A 16,679-nucleotide genomic window follows, 5' to 3' on the forward strand; every position below is an offset into this window, starting at 1 on the left:
AGCACTCTATTATTAATGTATTATTATATGTATGGCAGGCAACCCAAAGTTATCTTGACGAATGTCCTGAGGACGAAACTAGGAAGAAAGTACACACAGGCGCAACCTAAAACTGGTGCTAATTTTTCTGATGCTGGCAAGCTGCACTCAGATCTACCACCCTCATCATCTACTGCCAGCCTAAAGATATGGCAGATTTTAAACCCTACTCTCCAAAGTCTTTTACTATCTAAAAGGTATGTTGTTTTTACCTCATGTCACTAAATGAAAAAATTTTCCTTGCAGTTATTTTTTCATGAGAAAGTGTTATTTGTTGTACCACAGTTGTCTTGTTTATGAACTGTATTTCATCTGACTTCACTGAATTCACTTGTACCTGGTTCCATTTGATAGTCATTGAGAGAGATGGTGCCAGGCATATTGTGGTGGTTTTTCTGTTCAAATGGCTTCTAGATGATCCTGTACTGACGAGACCAATTAATTCTGATTTAACCATTGGATTCTCAAAATGTTCAGGTTTTTTTTATTCTTGTGCAAAGAATACACTTGTATTTAACTGCAACCCTTTTCTCAGAGAAGGTATCAAGGTGTATTTTTCACTGTTCCCGCTTTAGACTACTCATGAAAATAGGAGAACTGGTATAACAGGTCAGAAGAAAAGCATATCAAGTCCAGTATCATCTTGACCTTCCTGCAAGCAGTGGTCAATTGTAGATATCCAGGGAGGGAAAAGTATGGCTATAGTGAATGCTTTTTTTCTCTGTTTTTTTTTCTCCAAGCTTCTGATGGTAGACAGTTTAGGGACTTTGTTTATTGGAGGTTACATCCAGTCCACAGTGTATTTCTGTATTAGACTTTTTCTCTCAGTGGTATGCTCGTTGTTTATCACCTGCATGCATCTGCAACATCTTGTCTGTAAGGTAGTCTCCTGTTTAAAAGCAAATTTACATCTCTATGCAAGAGGAGATCTGAGTGCTCCCCAGACATCACACAGTCTGTGCAGAAGTCTGCTCTGTGGATGAATACAGACACCAGGAGAATTACACAGTCAATTCCCAAAAGACTGTGTTGTTCAAAACAGATTCAAAAAGGCCAGGACGTTACATCCTAATCTAAAACAAAATGCAGTGGAAGTGCTAGAATTTAAATCCCAGATTGAGAAATTTAGGTGGGTAAATTGAGGGCTATACAACAAGCTGGCTGCAGTAGAATTGCATGAAGTAAGTTGTGTGTGCTCAAGTGGGCAGTTGTATCTTCGTATTTCTGCTCGGCTTATTTTTGATGCTTGTGTTCTAACATCTGGGAACGTTTTTCTGAGTCTTGCTGTTCTGTAGAATGCCACCTCGTAATTGAGGGGAACAAATTCTAATTCTACCTTTTTGTGTACATGCTACTTTTCTACCTGTTTGCTAAGTGCTTGGGAAAATTCAGTCTGTTTCACTGGAGGCTTCTTGTTCACAGGAAAATCCAGATTGTTTGCTCGAGATTTCTGAGAAATGTGTAAATATATTGCATGAAAGCTATTTAGAGATAAACATTTACCAGATTTTAAACAGTACTACATGATGTGTTGGAGGCAATGCAGTGTGAATTGTATTTGGCTGAGGTGAAATAGTTTTTCTTACCCTGATCTCTTGTTACTTTTTTGTGTTAATATCTTCTTACCTTGTATTTTAAGTTTCTTAATGGAATTTTTTTTTTCTCTAAGGGACTGAAAATACTGATGTTCGATTATCAAGCCTCTAAGATACGTGAATTTTTCAAGAAGTTTCTTTCTCTAGATTTCAGTGCAGTATTTATGATTTACTGTTATATATATATATGGCAGGCAACCCAAAGTTATCTTGACGAACATCCTGAGGACGAAAATTGGAAGAAAGTACGTAGACAACCACGTAACAATTGATGCAAATTTACCGGCTGCTGATAAATTGCAATCAGGTCAACTACCCTCATCATCTGTTGCCAGCCTGCAGACATGTCAAATATTAAGTTCTCCTCATGAAAGTTCTTTTCTGTCTGAAAGGTATGTTACTCACTGCTGATTTTGCCAGTCTTCCTGAAATGGCATAACTTCACAATGGAAAAGAATTTCCTTGAAACAATTTTGGTTCTACTCCTGTCTTGAATCAGGAGATCAGTTTCCTGGGTGCAGCTAACATGCTTGTCCAGTGAGCCCTTTTAGCATTGCATTTGTTCTGATTTGCTGGACCTGATGATAATGGCCTACTTTCCTTTCTTAGATGGAATTTCTGTTTGCAGTAGATCAGTGTTTTGATTTATGAAGATGGAGAAGTAATTCAAACACATCTAAGTTGGTTTTGCGTCCAGAACCAAAATCTTGCTTTCTTGTAGCTGTTAATGTGTTCTAGCATGATTTCAATTAACTTCTTTTGCAAAATTTTCCAAATTCCTCTCTGTAATAGTTAATTTCACAGTAACCCACCGGTGGTCTCAATCCTAACAGGTGACATTGTTTAAGGGCTGTGTGTGTCCTCTCACCACTTAACCTCTACTTTTCCTCTTTTGTTCCTGTGTTTAGGTTGACTGAGCATCACAGTAATGCTCGACATAGAAAACTAGTGGAAATCAAGTATTAGAATTATATAACATTTTGATGTAAGAAGGCAGTTGCATTCAAAGTAAACTGTATCCTCTTATCTGTTATGGCTACATCTTTGCTCAATAGCAAGTTTTCCACAGGAAAATTTAGCAAGAAATTTGGAGGAAGAAGGTAGAAAGAGGAAGAGAAGAATGTTTTTTTTGAGGGCAGGAGTAATTAACAGTTCCCAGGTAAAAGTTGAGAAAAGTAAGTCATATTCCTCATTCTGATACATCAGCATCTTAGAGAACTGAAATTAATAGGAATTCATTTTTAATTCCTTATTTTTTAATATTGGGTTACCCATTGCTACCTAAATTAACCTGACAAAGTTGCAATTTAGATGAGGGATTTAGATAGAACAGTTTATTAGGGTGTCTCAAATATATTTGTTGCTAATAGTTTTCTATGACTTAGGGTTGAGTGAAGTTTGGGGATTTTTTTCATGTTGTTGGGGTTTTTTTTTGTTTTGTTGGGGGTGTTGTGTTTTTTTGTTTGTTTGTTTTATGGCAAAATCTTTTAGTTTTAGTATCTGATTTTTTTCACTTGGTAATGTTTTGGATGATGGAAGGTAGTGGGTTTATAGAGAGGAGAACACGAACTCTTGTATTGAAATCTCTAAATCTGAGGAAACCTCTTGAGTTCTTTTTCAAGCTCATATTTGGAGGGTGGCTGTTGGATTTTATATTAAGCACAATAATGGTTTGAACTAGTAATTTTTTTTAGCCGTTGGTGTACTCCTCAACTTGCTTTAGCTTTGGATTGGTTCCTTGTTTGAATGATTAATATTCTGTTCCTGCTACACAAGTTTCTAGTGTATTTTGTAAAAGGCTTGTCACTAGCAGGAACCAACATTAGGATGATTTTTCACCCCTCCCCAGTGACCAGCACAATAGTACAATTTGTAAGACATATCACATGGGAAATGGAGAATTTAGGAATTATTTCAACAAAGTCATAGCTTGATCCTAGTCACCTTTCTGTAAGTAAAATCTGTGCATTACATACACTTGGCACTGATTCTTTTGAGGTCCCTTCTTTCAGAGGAGGATAAAACCTCCCCTCTTATAAAGGTCATGCATATAAATGCACACGGTCATACAGAGAGTCTTTTGTATCATCAGAGTAGCTAGAATGGATACTTTGTTTTACTGAAAATTGTGCCAGTTTTGTACTATGAAAATTTCAGATCAAGCCAAAGAATTGTGTCTGATCAGAACAGGGTGGTAATAAGTTAACTAATCTCTACCAGCTAGAACTTGCTGCAAGTTCCCTATTTTCTTTCTTGCTTTTGGTATTACAGAATTGGTGGCCTTTGAGTTGCTTGTTCACTGCAAGCCAGTGTGAAACGCATTTGTTTAAGTCACCACTGACCTATCAGTATAACTAATGAATTTGATATAGGTTTTAAATGTAAAGAAACATAGGGGTTTGAAGTGTTTAAAGTACTTCTTTTCCATGGCTGTTGAAAACACTTGATAGTATATATACTGCCTTAGCTTCATAGGTGATGCATATGTCTGTTTAAGGGTGCTGGATTACCAGCAAAGTTTGAAATTGCAAATACAATGTGCAGAATTTATGTATAAAGTCAACATGTTTAAGGAAGCTTGTTATCTGAAACAGTCCTATTGAGATACTTCCTATTATTGAAATGCCTGAATTGTGATGTTGGTGTAAAACAAATGCTGAAAAACGCTTGATGGTTTTGTATGGTCTTTTAAGGCAGTCATATCTCTGCAGCTGTTATGCATGCAAATATTTAAATTGAGAAAGAGATGTGGGTTCCAAAATAAAGTTTTCTATAGTGAGGTTATTCCAGAACTAGAGCTACCCGATCTATGGAAGACCCTGTCTTGTTCAATATACAGAATAAATAATAGCACTTACTGAGCACTTCTGTGTATGATCCAATTCATGGTTCTTTGTGAATGGAAAGATAATCAGTAATTTCTTCACAGTCCTTATGCATACTGTTCATCGCTGTAGTATCAGAGCTCTGTGGAAACCTTTGTTTGTCTTTGCAGTGTTCCCAAAGAGCAACAATAATCTACAGATAGGCACTGAAGAATAGGCATCTGTTCAGAAAGTGTCCAACAGTTTTGGCTATCTAGTTAGAGATGCCCATGGTTGGTGATGTTCTTTCTGAGTCCAAGCTCAGCTGTCAGTGGTTTCAGTCATTGTGATGGACACTTAGCTCTTAGCAGGTTTGAGACCACAGCGTTCACAGTTAGACACATTATAAAGCAATAAACATGAAATCCATTTGGATTAAGTTCTGTGATCCTCTGCAGTTTCTTCCTCTTTTGTGTCCCATCCTCCCCTTACCTCCTTCACAGGTTTCAGGCCCTTTCGAGCAGGAATTTTTATTTCAAATAATTTCTCATTACAGGGTCTTACTCAATGGATTCTGTTAGTCATTCTGAATCTAAAAAATATGCTACATTGTCTCATTCCCACCATATTAATTACAAGTGACTGTTGTTCTCTCTTTTTTTTCTTATGTGTTCTTGTTGCAGTCACTCCTTACAGCATTTGTGCCTGATGTCAAGCATGCCAGATTTTCATACTTTGTGCTTTTTAGAAGCATCTGTTTCATTACCATTGTTAGAATACCTGTGTATTTCCACAGTCGGACTGAATTAATAGTGTTTCATTTGCCAAGGTCCACAAATCTTATGAGAAAGGCAGAAGATTGTGGTCTAACCAACTCTTGTTTCTGTTATGATTTTTTTTTTTCAGTATTCTTTCAAAATTAAAGATAAGTCATAGTTAATATTATTTGCAGGTCTGAACGTTGCCTGAGAAAGGCAGATGATGAGCTGTGTAAATTGACCAAGTCCTCTACAGAACCAGGAAAAACTAATGCTGTCACGTTAAGGAGACGGGAGCTGCAAAAGAAAGGTTTGTAGTGAGCAGTCATCTAGCATTTAAGTATGAATTTTGGAGAGTGTTGGAATATTTTCCTTTTTTAGTCTAATTTTACAAGGAGAGCACAGAAATAGAATAGGTGTTGCAAGCAATGTATATATTTCCTCAAAATGCAGTTTTTTACAGGTATGGTAAAATATGTCAAATGCCTGGTTTTAAATAGGAATAAAACTATGGTGAATCAAACCTGTGGAAGAAAAATGAAACTGAAGAAAGCCTCACTTCACTCTTATAATCCTGATTTTCTAAAAAGTCTTTTATAATCAAGAATGTAATCCATTAAGAATGCTCAGTGGTTTGTGAACTCTGCTAAAATGTTTATGCTATTTGACAATATTTGTATTCACTGCTGAAGAATTATGACCTCTGTGCTCAGTGTCCAGGGATAATGTACTGCCTTTTTATACTGATTAGTAATATTTGCAGATTAGAACAGGAAATTGAGAATATTGCATCTGGCAGAAGATTAAAGAAAGACTAATTCTTACTTGGAAGGGAGCTATGAATTTGTTTATACCCTTATCTTAAGTAATTATGCAATAATAATATTCCTAATTATTTTAGGGAATATATTTTGGCAGCCACACACAATTTAAAAAAGGAAAGAATTATTAAAGATACTCATGGAAGACACCTGCTTCCATGCATTTTATTTAAGACATAACGGATATGGGGAAATGTAAAGGTTTTTAAGGATAATCTGTTAAATCACCTCCTTTTTAGATGCAGAAAACAAACACTATGATGAACTGGAGAAAAAGGGCAGACAGATGACCAGCACTACTCTTAGTCAGAAGGACTTGGGCTCTTTTGCTTCTGAGAAAAGGAAAAGAAGACATAGTGACCATATTTCTGATGATTGTAATGCACACATTCCAGAAAAATCACTTGTACTCTCTGTAAGTTGCACTTAATTTTAATGTATGTGTTTGTGTACATGCATGCACACACTTCAGTAGCAGCATTAGCAACATCCCAAAGAAAAGAATTATTGTAATAAGTAGGGCTTATTATAGCAGATTATACCTGTTGAGGGAAAGTAGTTCAGTGATGCATCAAAAGGAGTGAGTTAATGTACTTCTGTCCACAACATCAGAATATGCTTGTTGTAGTAAAAAACGTTGTGAGAGATGAATGACAGTGTTTCTTTCAAACAGGAGCATGGACCAAAAGAATTTTGGAAATAAGACATCTGGCTGCTTAAGTGAAGGTTCTTTCACAGATGATATAGAGTTAGGGACTAATTAGGGGCTTTAATACAAAAATTACTAAATATACCTGGGGTTGTTGAAATCTTGCAGATGTCATCTTCCTCCCTTCTCCTCAGCTTATTGTACTCTTCCTTAAAGTTTTATTCTTATCCATCACTAAGATTTAAAAAACAAAAACAAAACAAAAAAAACCCAAAACAAAACATAAACAAAAGACTGAGGGAATCAGTCAAGTACAAAGATTTATATTCAAGCATTTGAATACAATAAAGGCATCCCTGTTACCTTCTGATTAAAACCCCACAGAGACAGGCAGCTGCTGAATCCCGTTAGTCCAGCTGACCAAGCCACACTTTTGGGAAAGTGATGAACATCACTGATTCTTGCTCTTTCAGTGTCAGGCAGTGAGAGAGCTAGTAAAAAATAAGATGTAGTTCCTTGTTCAGTTTGAATGGGGGTTATAATAAACTTCTAAAAGGTTGTCCCTTATGTCTTTATATAATAATAACCTTTGGAATATGAGGAGGGAGAAATTGTCCTGAACTGATCATTAAATGTTGCTGTGTTACGCTATAATTATTTTTTCTAGCACATAGCTGAATCTCAGCGATCACTGATATGAACCATCTAGAAATGTCAAGAAATAAACTTGTATCCTGTCTCTGATTCCTGTTTCTAGGAAAAGCAAAGTTTGAGTTCAACTCCTGGCTGCAAAACACCCTGTGAGGACAGACAAGATGACAGATCTAATACTGTTCTGGTGCTGGATTGTATTCCCCAGCCATTAGAGAGAGACTGTAAAGACACTTCCACACGCAACCACTTAAGGCCTGCTCACAGCCGCACAGAGGAGTCTGGCTCAGAGTCTCCTCCCAGAAAGTTGTCAGAGAAACAGCTTTCTGCCACCAGTGAGGATGTGATTTTACCACGAGTTAGTACGATCAGGAAATTAAAAATGGACCCATCTCAGTACCTGAGCAAGCTGCGGAACAGAATCTGCAGGGGTAATCAGCAACTTGTTTCCGTTGACCCAAGTATGTACTATGTTTGTGCTGCTGACAATTACTGTTGGGACACTTAGGTACTAGGAGAACTTGAGCCTGATTGGCTAGTTGAAACACACAGAACAAAAGACTGAAGATGGAGATCATGTTGTGTGTAATGCACTGTGCAGGTTACAGAACAGTGCCTAGGGTCAGAGGGTCTTGTACTTGAGAAACAGGATAGACAGCAAGATTTTAAAATTCCAGTCTTTATTTTGCAGCTGATTTTGTGGCTATGGAAAATGAGCCTGTACTTAAGCTGATGCTTTAGCTGAGAAAAAATATTCTCTAGTTTGAAGCAGCTGAGTTGTGGCCTGTTTCTTTTAATAGCCAAATACTTTTAAGGATCTTGGATAGAAGGTGTTCATAAAGATACAAAGCAGTTGCATGCACTTTCATGCACACAGATCTTGACTGGTTTGGGCAAGGTACCTTGATATTACGTACTACAAGAGAGAATTCTTTGCTTGTCTGAAATCCACAATGAATGAAATATTCTTAAGTCTATACCATGTATACTTTTTTTTTTCCCTCTTCAGTCGTCCTTTCCAGTGATGATGAAGATTCACCTTCGGAACCACAGTGCACAGAGCTGATGCACGATAGTATCACTGAAATCAAAGAAACAGACCAACAGTCTGAATTCTCAGCCAAGCAATTGGAAGACAAGATGGAAAGCCACACAGAGCAGGTAGTCTAGTTTTTGGCCTATGTATTGTTATGCCAACCCTTTATTTCTACAATGTTTGTTGTGGAAAATTGTTTATAGTCCCAACCACAAGCAGAATTCTCTGGCTCTGAAGCTTCGGTGTTTCTGCAACATACAGTGTATTTCCTGTTTTGAAAACAAACATTTGGAAATGTTTAATATCAGAAAACAAAGGATCCAATAATAACTTGAGCTAGAAATAGACATGATGAAGATACGTCTGTGAAAAACTTGTTTTCACACAGTGTTTTAAATTGATTGCAGTTTCTTCTTGTCAGCTAGTCCTCTGTTGCAATTCAGTGCATGGAGAAATTCAAGGATCTTTGACAGCAGAGAGAGATAGGGTAAAGTTCCCTTTTCTGTGTGGTTAGCAGTAAAATGTGAATCTAGAACTAGCCATTTTTAGACTTCATTAGCCTTGTGCTGCTTGCTTTGACCTGGATTTGGGTTATCCTGAAACAAGTCAAGAGCCATTGCTGCCTCTTCTCTCAGGTGCATCATTTTGATCATAAGCATTGAATTGGATCCTGAACCTTTGATATGAAAAGAGTGGTATTGTTTTGTTGCTCTGTTTGAGTTTTTACTTGACTCTAGATTAGTAAAGTGCACAGATCATTTCTTGGCAATGAAGGTGAAACAAGATCTTTTTAGATCCTTAAAGACGTTGTGAGTAATGGATGTGTTAACACTTAAAGCTTTTGTGTTATTTTTTTATATGGAAGCTGACTTCGGGAGTAAATTCTTACCAGTGTGATGAAAAAAATTCCTAAGGTTACAGTATCTAAGGGAAGTATCTTATTTAAAGCCCTGTAGTAAATATACTTTTCCTTCCAGTTTGTAAGAGAGTCAATTGAAGATAAAAGTCTGATCACCTTACCTTCTGAAAGAACACCTAGGAAACAGATGAGCCCATCACTGGATGTTACATTTGATAGTCTATACATTGGGAGATTTAAATGCTTATCAAGAGGCCCTGCTAGGGTAAGTTGTTCTATTATGATGATGTTTTGAGAATATTTAAAAATTAAAATTCTGGTAGGCAAAGACAGTGGTACTTAGTATGGAAACACTGAGTTTTGATTATTGTTGCATCAAATTCCTTTGACTAAACAATGGAGTGTGTAGTCCATTACCTTGTACATTTGGATTGCTGTCAGAAAAGCTAACTGATTTTCTGTGGCCACAGTTTTCAGATGTAAAGGTTCTGTATAAATGCTATGCTTGAGAGTCACACTGAGGATGTTTGTATTGAATTCTAACAGAAAATAATGGCCATATTAGTGGCCAATTAATGTCACTTAAAAGAAACACCAGCTACTTTTCTCAGAAATAGTAACGATTTAGAATACAGTAATCCATAATGATCAGAGTTCAGATATATACTGTGCTCTAATCTTGCCTTTTTAAACAGAAAATTGCTTGTTTTGTGGCTTTAAAGAGCATAAAAACAATACTAAAACCACTAGTGCATAGGCAACATGCTACTCACTGGGTGTAGAAACATAAGTGAAGATGTGCTTAAATGGAGTACCAACTCCAGAAGTTTCAACAGGTCTTTGACCAGGCTTATTCTGTATATTGCAACTGAAAAAGAAATGTTTGAACCTGCATATGTTCTATTGCTTTCAGTAAGACATCCTGAAATCTTGGATTGTAGTAATAATAATTTTAGGTTTTCAGAAAACAGCAGTTTTGTGCAGCAGTTCTCATGCAGTTATGGAAACATTTCATGGAAACTTCCTAAATTAACAGGCCAAAATAATTTGAAGGATGAGTTGAAATAATTTTAGAATCAATGCTTTAGGTGTAAAGTAGACATTTTCCTTGGAGAACACAACTTCGTGCTTACTATGGTAATGTAGGAGAAACCTCTTCTGTCAAAGTGACAATAAAGCACTCTTTATTTAGCAAAGTCTCTTTAACATAGCAGCAGTGCAAGTGGAATCCTTCAAGGCCTTTAATTCAGACATTATTGTAAATAGCAAAGTAACACCCCAGTGTTGAACCATTTCTATCGCGTCCTTAGTTCAAACAGTGCATCTGACAGCCTATCATGGGTTGCTTTAGCTCCTTTTGTCTCAAGCGTTTATCTTTTCTTCTTCTTCTTCTTAAGGAGCCTATAGGCAACTCTGCAACTTTATGCTTATTTCTCAGTGCATAGCATCTCTGCAAGTTATTTACTGTCATTTAGGTTCTGCAATATGTCTTCAGGAGTGTTCTTTCAGGTGAAGTCTCAAACTAGGTATATTTGACTTGGTAGCGTCGGGCTAATGGTTGGACTTGGTGAATTGTGTTTTCCAACCTAAATGATTCTATTATATTATTTTCAGTGTATTTCGCTATAAGACATGCAGATAATTAAAAATTCTTACTTTGATTTAATCAATTTGTAAAAAGCAAAGTAATTTTTTTTAATTATTATTTTTATTTCAGTTTACGACAAAGAATATTGAGATCCCGCTCCAGGGTAAGAGAATTTTTTTCTTTAGGGTTCTCTTTACTCTATCTTTAAAGTATTGCGTTAAAATACGAAGTATGTATTTCTGTTATGAGTAATTTATACTCTTACTTGCTTTCACAAAGACATTAGATGATTTTCACTTAATTACATTTTTCAGTAAAGGAGTTTTGGTGTCTGTAGTGTAATCCTTAATAACTTATCAGTTTCCTGTACTTTTAAGATGAACTTTGTAGTTTTAATGGCCTTGCCTCCCATATTCCTGCATATCATAGGTGTTGAACTATAGTAAAAATGACTGTGCATATTTTTGAGGTGAAACATTCATCTTTTCAGATTAGGGATTTATACCCTCAGGTGAGTTAAACAAAAATGTATGAGTCAACTAAAGATAAGAGGAATATAACTGTAGATTTGCATTAGGTTGGTTTTCCAAAGGTAGTGTGTGTTAGGAGAAGGTTTGTGAGCAGTTCTGAATTGGATTGACTAAAAGCAAATAGGAGTTCATGGTTTTCAATTTTTTTTTTGTTTTTAGAAAAAATACAACTTTTTTTTTCAGGAAGAATCCTAAATTTAGATGTTTAGCTTGTTACAATTTGGTAACTTTGTGTTACATAGCTTGATGTAACTGATTTCAGTGTTGAATTCTCAATATTTTATGTAATACCAGCAATAAAATCTACAAGTACTGTGTTAATACACTCTGGTTGTACTTAGATCTCAGCATGTAATTACTGTAACATGTATGACTATGGCTGTTAAAGGTATGGTTCTTTTAAATTCTGTTCTCTACAGTGGCTCTCAATAAGAACATTAAGCTGACAGTGGATACTCTGGATCTCAGAAGGTTTGGCTTGTGGAGAAGTGATGGTGGATCCTCTTCAACAAGTATCATTTTTCTTTGGTTGTCTGTGGATTATGTAGAAAACATGGAAACCCAATTGGGAAAATTAGTTGTCAGCAAGCCATGTGAGTAATCTCTTTCCTTAAATGCAAAGGAAAGATCTAATTTATGACATGTCGATAAAGTGGTTATTTTACAGTTGTGTTTTTTGAATGTGGAGTAAAGCTTATTGCATTTTAAAGATAATGTGGCCAGTTTTGCTTTTCTAAAATGCCTTGCTATACTTGTATTTGGAAGAAAAAATCTAACATAGTATGATTCAAAACCACTGCTATTTAATAAAAAGACCTCAAAACGCAGTTTAATTGTAATCTGTGTGAGAAAGCCCTTGTAACTAGGCTTGTGTATAATCCATCTCTCCCTTTAAAATGTATGGGATGTTTTACTTGTCCTTACTCCTGAGTATTGTATATGCTAGACAAAAGGCTTGGCAAGTAAAGATTGAGTTGATCTTTGACAAGACTGCATTGGGCCATTTCATTATTATTGAAGAAAATTTCCACTAAAGGCCAAGTGGGCTCTTTAGTCTTTAGGGTATTATGGACTGACTCTATTTGTTTTTCTAGCATGAGGCTCTGTAAAACTGAGTATAAATTTCGCTCCTATGTTCAGAGTGGCACAATTACACCAGGTTTTTACATAAGCAAAATCATTGCAAAATAACATCTACAAAAATGATAATGTCAGAGTTGCCGGTGTGAAATTTAGTAGTATGTATTCCCTGTACAGTCACCACCTGTATGAAGAAAAACTATAAATAGTGTTAGTTTAACATAAGGAGTGCAAGTAATTTGAAGCAAAATACTGAGTGAAATTTTAGCAGAGGGCTACCTTTAATTGATGTAAGTTTATTGAAGTTACTGGTAGCTTCTGTAGACACAGTTTCCAGTGAAATGAGTGGAATCTGAGGCTGTGAGGCATCTTTTAGTCTTAGGTTTATTTACCTTGGTTACATTCTTGCTGAAGAAACCTTCTGCTCTGCCTTCTTAGTGTGTTAACGTTAGAGGAAAATATAACATGGTGTTGCTGACAACCTGAAAGGGGTCAGAGGAGTTCCTCAACCAGGAGAGTTAGAAAGGACTTTATAAGACAAGATAGGCTGTGCTGATCAATGCACACAGCATGGCCAGACAAGCGAAATGACCAGCAAAGTATTTAGATGTGACTGGTCCTTTTTATGCCCTAAGCCCTCTCTTTTCCCACACGTCTTCCTCCCCAAATCAACTGAATGCCTCCCTTTGCCTGCCTTTAGTTCTTCCCTTAATCCATATTAAGTCCTTTGTAATCCCAAAATGCTCTTCCCTTGCATCCCATCACATGTGCCATACAATTCAGTATCAACCCCTTATCGGTTCAGAAAGTGCTCTAGCATCGACTTAGTGGGTTTCAGATCTGGACCCTTGGGCTGAGACTTTCCTCAGGCAGCCCTGGGAAGGGCCCAGATTGTGTTTGTCCTCCTCAAAGTCCTTAATTTGGATTCCTACCTACCATTTTGCTCCTGTGCTCCTCTGGGCTTATCAGGTGGGCCTTTGGTGGGCTGATGGCCCCTGTGATGAACCTGGCAGGGTATTATTTGGGCTCCCCTGCCTGCCATTGTCTCTCTGTGCTCCTTTGTGGGTGTGCAAACAAGTTCTTATCACATAATCTAATAGTTAATACTATCCATTCTCTCCTTTTTCCAGCCAAACCTGGTGAATTTGTATTTCTTGAATTGTCCCAACCACTCACAGAATGGGAAGAAAACAGACTGACTGAACTGATTACAAGTGTGAGCAAGAAGAACAGAGCACCAGATCTCACCGAGTTTTTGTCTTTGAAGGAAGCATTTCCCTTGTTTAAGGATCTTTCTCCTGAAAAAAGCTCTTTCATGAGTTACCATAAGGATCTACTAAAGCAATATATGCCAAAAAAGAATACCTCAGATGCTCATGAACCTGCAGTTCAGGTTAGTGTGTAGCTATTGCTTTGTTTATCACCACCTGTTGGCATTCACACATTCTAGTAAATTTTCCATCAGCCTTCTTTCTTAATCCGTGGCTCAAAAAAAATCAGTCATGATTTCTGCAAAATTTGCAGTCAACTAAGTTGTGTCCTCAGAGGGATAGTGTGTAGACCTTATCAGTGAGTAGCAAGTACCTATGCTTTAGATTGACTCATGGTTGTGTATATTTAGAGCAGGGATTTCCTGCCCTTGTAGTGTCTCCAGGGCAGCAAGTGGGAGTTAATGAAGTTATGAGTGGTGGAGACACTTTTTGGTTGAGCTGGAAAGGCAGCAGAGGAGGATATGTGTATATTGCTCTCCAGACACCTCTAGATGTGCTTTCAAGCTTCTCCACAGCTTGAAATGCGAATGATTCCTCAGGTTGCTGGGGAGATGTCTGTGCAAGTTAATGTGTTGTCATGGTTTAATCCCTCTGAGGAGTAAATGTCTAAATCCAACTCCACATCATTGCCACTTCAGAAATTGCATATATTTGTTCCCACTAGTACAAAGCACAGAGACAACAGATAAATATGATCCATGAAACTGGGGACTTAAATAGTGAGCTAGCCAGTTCAAATCTGTATGCTTTTTCAGGCAAATTGTTTAAGGGCTGGATTTTCAAACCTTCCAAGCACACACAGCTTCAAGTAAGACAGTCTGATACTTGTCTCCATCCTTTCAGATCATGTTTCTTCTCCAAAACCAATTCTGCGTCACTTGGCTAAATAATACTTGGACAGTTTTGGAGAGATTATGAACTAAGACCTGTCATCATTTTAAAAGATTCATTACTTTTTTATTGCCTGAGCGGTGGCACATTTGCCTAAATCCTGAAGGTTACACTTTTGCTCTCCAGCAAGAATCCTCTTCAGTGATGCAGGTTACTCCTCTGGGCTTTAAGCTTGAATTTTCTGTATTCTGTTTTACATATGTATCAAGCTGTATAATGCTTTTTACTACTGTTATTGTTTGTGTTTTTTTTCTGATAGAAATCAAACCTAAAAGTGGTCAGACCCAGTTATGCCCTTGCAAATAAGCAGAATAGTGGTTGCTATTCTATCTCTTTGTCCTCTGCACTGAATGAAGAATGGAAAGAAGTAAGAGAAACAGGAGCAGTTAAGAAGTAAGTAATATTTCATATAAATGAGAAAGTAAAAGAAATTGAATAAATAAGTTGTTGGAATAAAAGCCCTCACTTAACTACCATTCTCTAGTTGATTTTGAAGTTGTGTGAAAGTTGCTCTAGATATCTAAAATATCCCCAAGTCTAAGTGTAGTTATTCCTATTCCATCCTGATAGTTAACAGACAGAATGGATGTATTACAGGATGACAGAAAATCTCACAGAAACTGAAGAATACTTGAACCATGACTACAAGGTCACATTATGGGTGCATCAATGGGGAGGGTAGGGACCTCATGGGTTCTGTAAGTGTCCGTCTAAGTCCATCTTAGCAGAACTATTTGCTAACTTAAGATGAGCCTTTGTTAAAATCTAAACTATGTTTTCTTTCACTGCGTCACACTCTGTTTATAACTGATGTGTCATACAGTTTACTTGTTAGTACAGGAGCTTGGTTGAAAAAAGACACTATTGTATCAAGATGCTGGGAGAGCACTGACATGCCTCAGTTCTGTCTGCACTTGCCTCTTAGTCCTCATACTCGTAGTACAGCAAACATTACCGGATTAAATTGCTCTTAAGAACTCTTGCCTTTTACTGTCACTGTTTCTACTGACAGTATCACAGTTGGTTTTGCTTCTTCAACAGCAAAAATGCTCAGTTCACGGTTCCAGTGAATTAATATGGTTTTTAATCTGGAGCCTTTTACGTACATTTTAAATAGTAGGGGTAGGAGTAACTTGGACGGTTTTAAACCACTTACAAATACATATGCTACATGAGGTGTAAGCCCAAGTTCTCCGCCTAGAAATGCGGGAGTCCTTGTTGGGCTTTTCATTCAGACCATTTATCCCCTAGTATTTCTTCACATTTTATATAGCCATTTGTCATCTACTTTTATCAAGAATAGAAAAACAAGATGAAGGTAAAAAATAGTCTCCTTTCAAAAGTTTTTCTCAAAGTTTCAGTGTGCATTGGAGTGAGTATTTCTTTTGAAACACTTAGCTATTGGCAGAAGAAATGGTAAAGGACTTTTGAGTTAGCCAACAATTTTGAGAACTACTACTTTTAACAGGTTTTCTAGAAAGTCTTCTACATGTGAAACAGCCATACTAAGAAGAATGTCATGTAAAACAGTTTGTCACTGTTATGACATGATTTATGTTTTCTAGTTTAATTGTTTACCCACCCCCACCTGCAAAAGGAGGACTGGGAGTCACAAGAGAAGACCTAGAGTGCTTAGAATATGGAGAGTTTCTCAATGATGTCATCATTGATTTCTATCTTAAGTAAGTAATCACAGTCCTGCTTGTACCCTTCTTTCTAGGGCCTGATCTGGACTTGAATGTTACTGTAGATGTTGGTCACTAAACACAATACAACAACTTCTGGAGTAAAGAGTGTGATGAATTTGTATGTTGGACTTTTCTAAAAGCTTTTTTATATTCTTAGCAGTTTTATTTGTTTTAATTTAATTCTTTTTGTCCCTCTAAAGAGCTGTGATATAATCCAGACAGAATAACTGGAGGAAAAAAAGCCTCTTGGTGACCTTACAGAGCAGAAAGTGCCGAGCAGTGTTAAGTAGGCAGTTGAACAAAGTGGATGGTCTGCACTAGTATTTTATTTACTAAGTTTGCATGAAGTGGAGCATCCTCTGCTATTCTTTGCAATTTCAGGCATTCTTCTGATGCAGATCTCCTGCAGAAAGGAACAC

The 16,679-nt window shown here is 36.9% G+C and overlaps 1 protein-coding gene across 7 annotated transcripts in view; it reads left to right on the forward strand.

Annotated features, from left to right (window-relative positions):
- The window catches only part of SENP7 (SUMO specific peptidase 7), a 42,456-nt gene that overhangs the window by 14,277 nt on the left and 11,500 nt on the right, over positions 1-16,679 (forward strand). For 4 of the 7 annotated variants that reach the window (XM_027681030.1, XM_027681033.1, XM_027681031.1 and 1 more), the window contains 12 exons: positions 39-236; positions 1,829-2,026; positions 5,391-5,506; positions 6,257-6,432; positions 7,424-7,778; positions 8,327-8,478; positions 9,331-9,477; positions 10,930-10,963; positions 11,750-11,923; positions 13,541-13,803; positions 14,832-14,965; positions 16,138-16,254. In XM_027681030.1, the coding sequence (XP_027536831.1) occupies positions 39-236; positions 1,829-2,026; positions 5,391-5,506; positions 6,257-6,432; positions 7,424-7,778; positions 8,327-8,478; positions 9,331-9,477; positions 10,930-10,963; positions 11,750-11,923; positions 13,541-13,803; positions 14,832-14,965; positions 16,138-16,254 (2,064 nt within the window). The remainder of the gene's footprint in view (positions 1-38; positions 237-1,828; positions 2,027-5,390; positions 5,507-6,256; positions 6,433-7,423; positions 7,779-8,326; positions 8,479-9,330; positions 9,478-10,929; positions 10,964-11,749; positions 11,924-13,540; positions 13,804-14,831; positions 14,966-16,137; positions 16,255-16,679) is intronic. The other 3 variants (XM_027681029.1, XM_027681032.1, XM_027681035.1) reach the window with 3 other exon arrangements.

The sequence above is a fragment of the Neopelma chrysocephalum genome, unplaced genomic scaffold (genome assembly GCF_003984885.1).
Source record: "Neopelma chrysocephalum unplaced genomic scaffold, ASM398488v2 Primary Assembly neopelma1_60, whole genome shotgun sequence".
Taxonomy (NCBI): domain Eukaryota; kingdom Metazoa; phylum Chordata; class Aves; order Passeriformes; family Pipridae; genus Neopelma; species Neopelma chrysocephalum.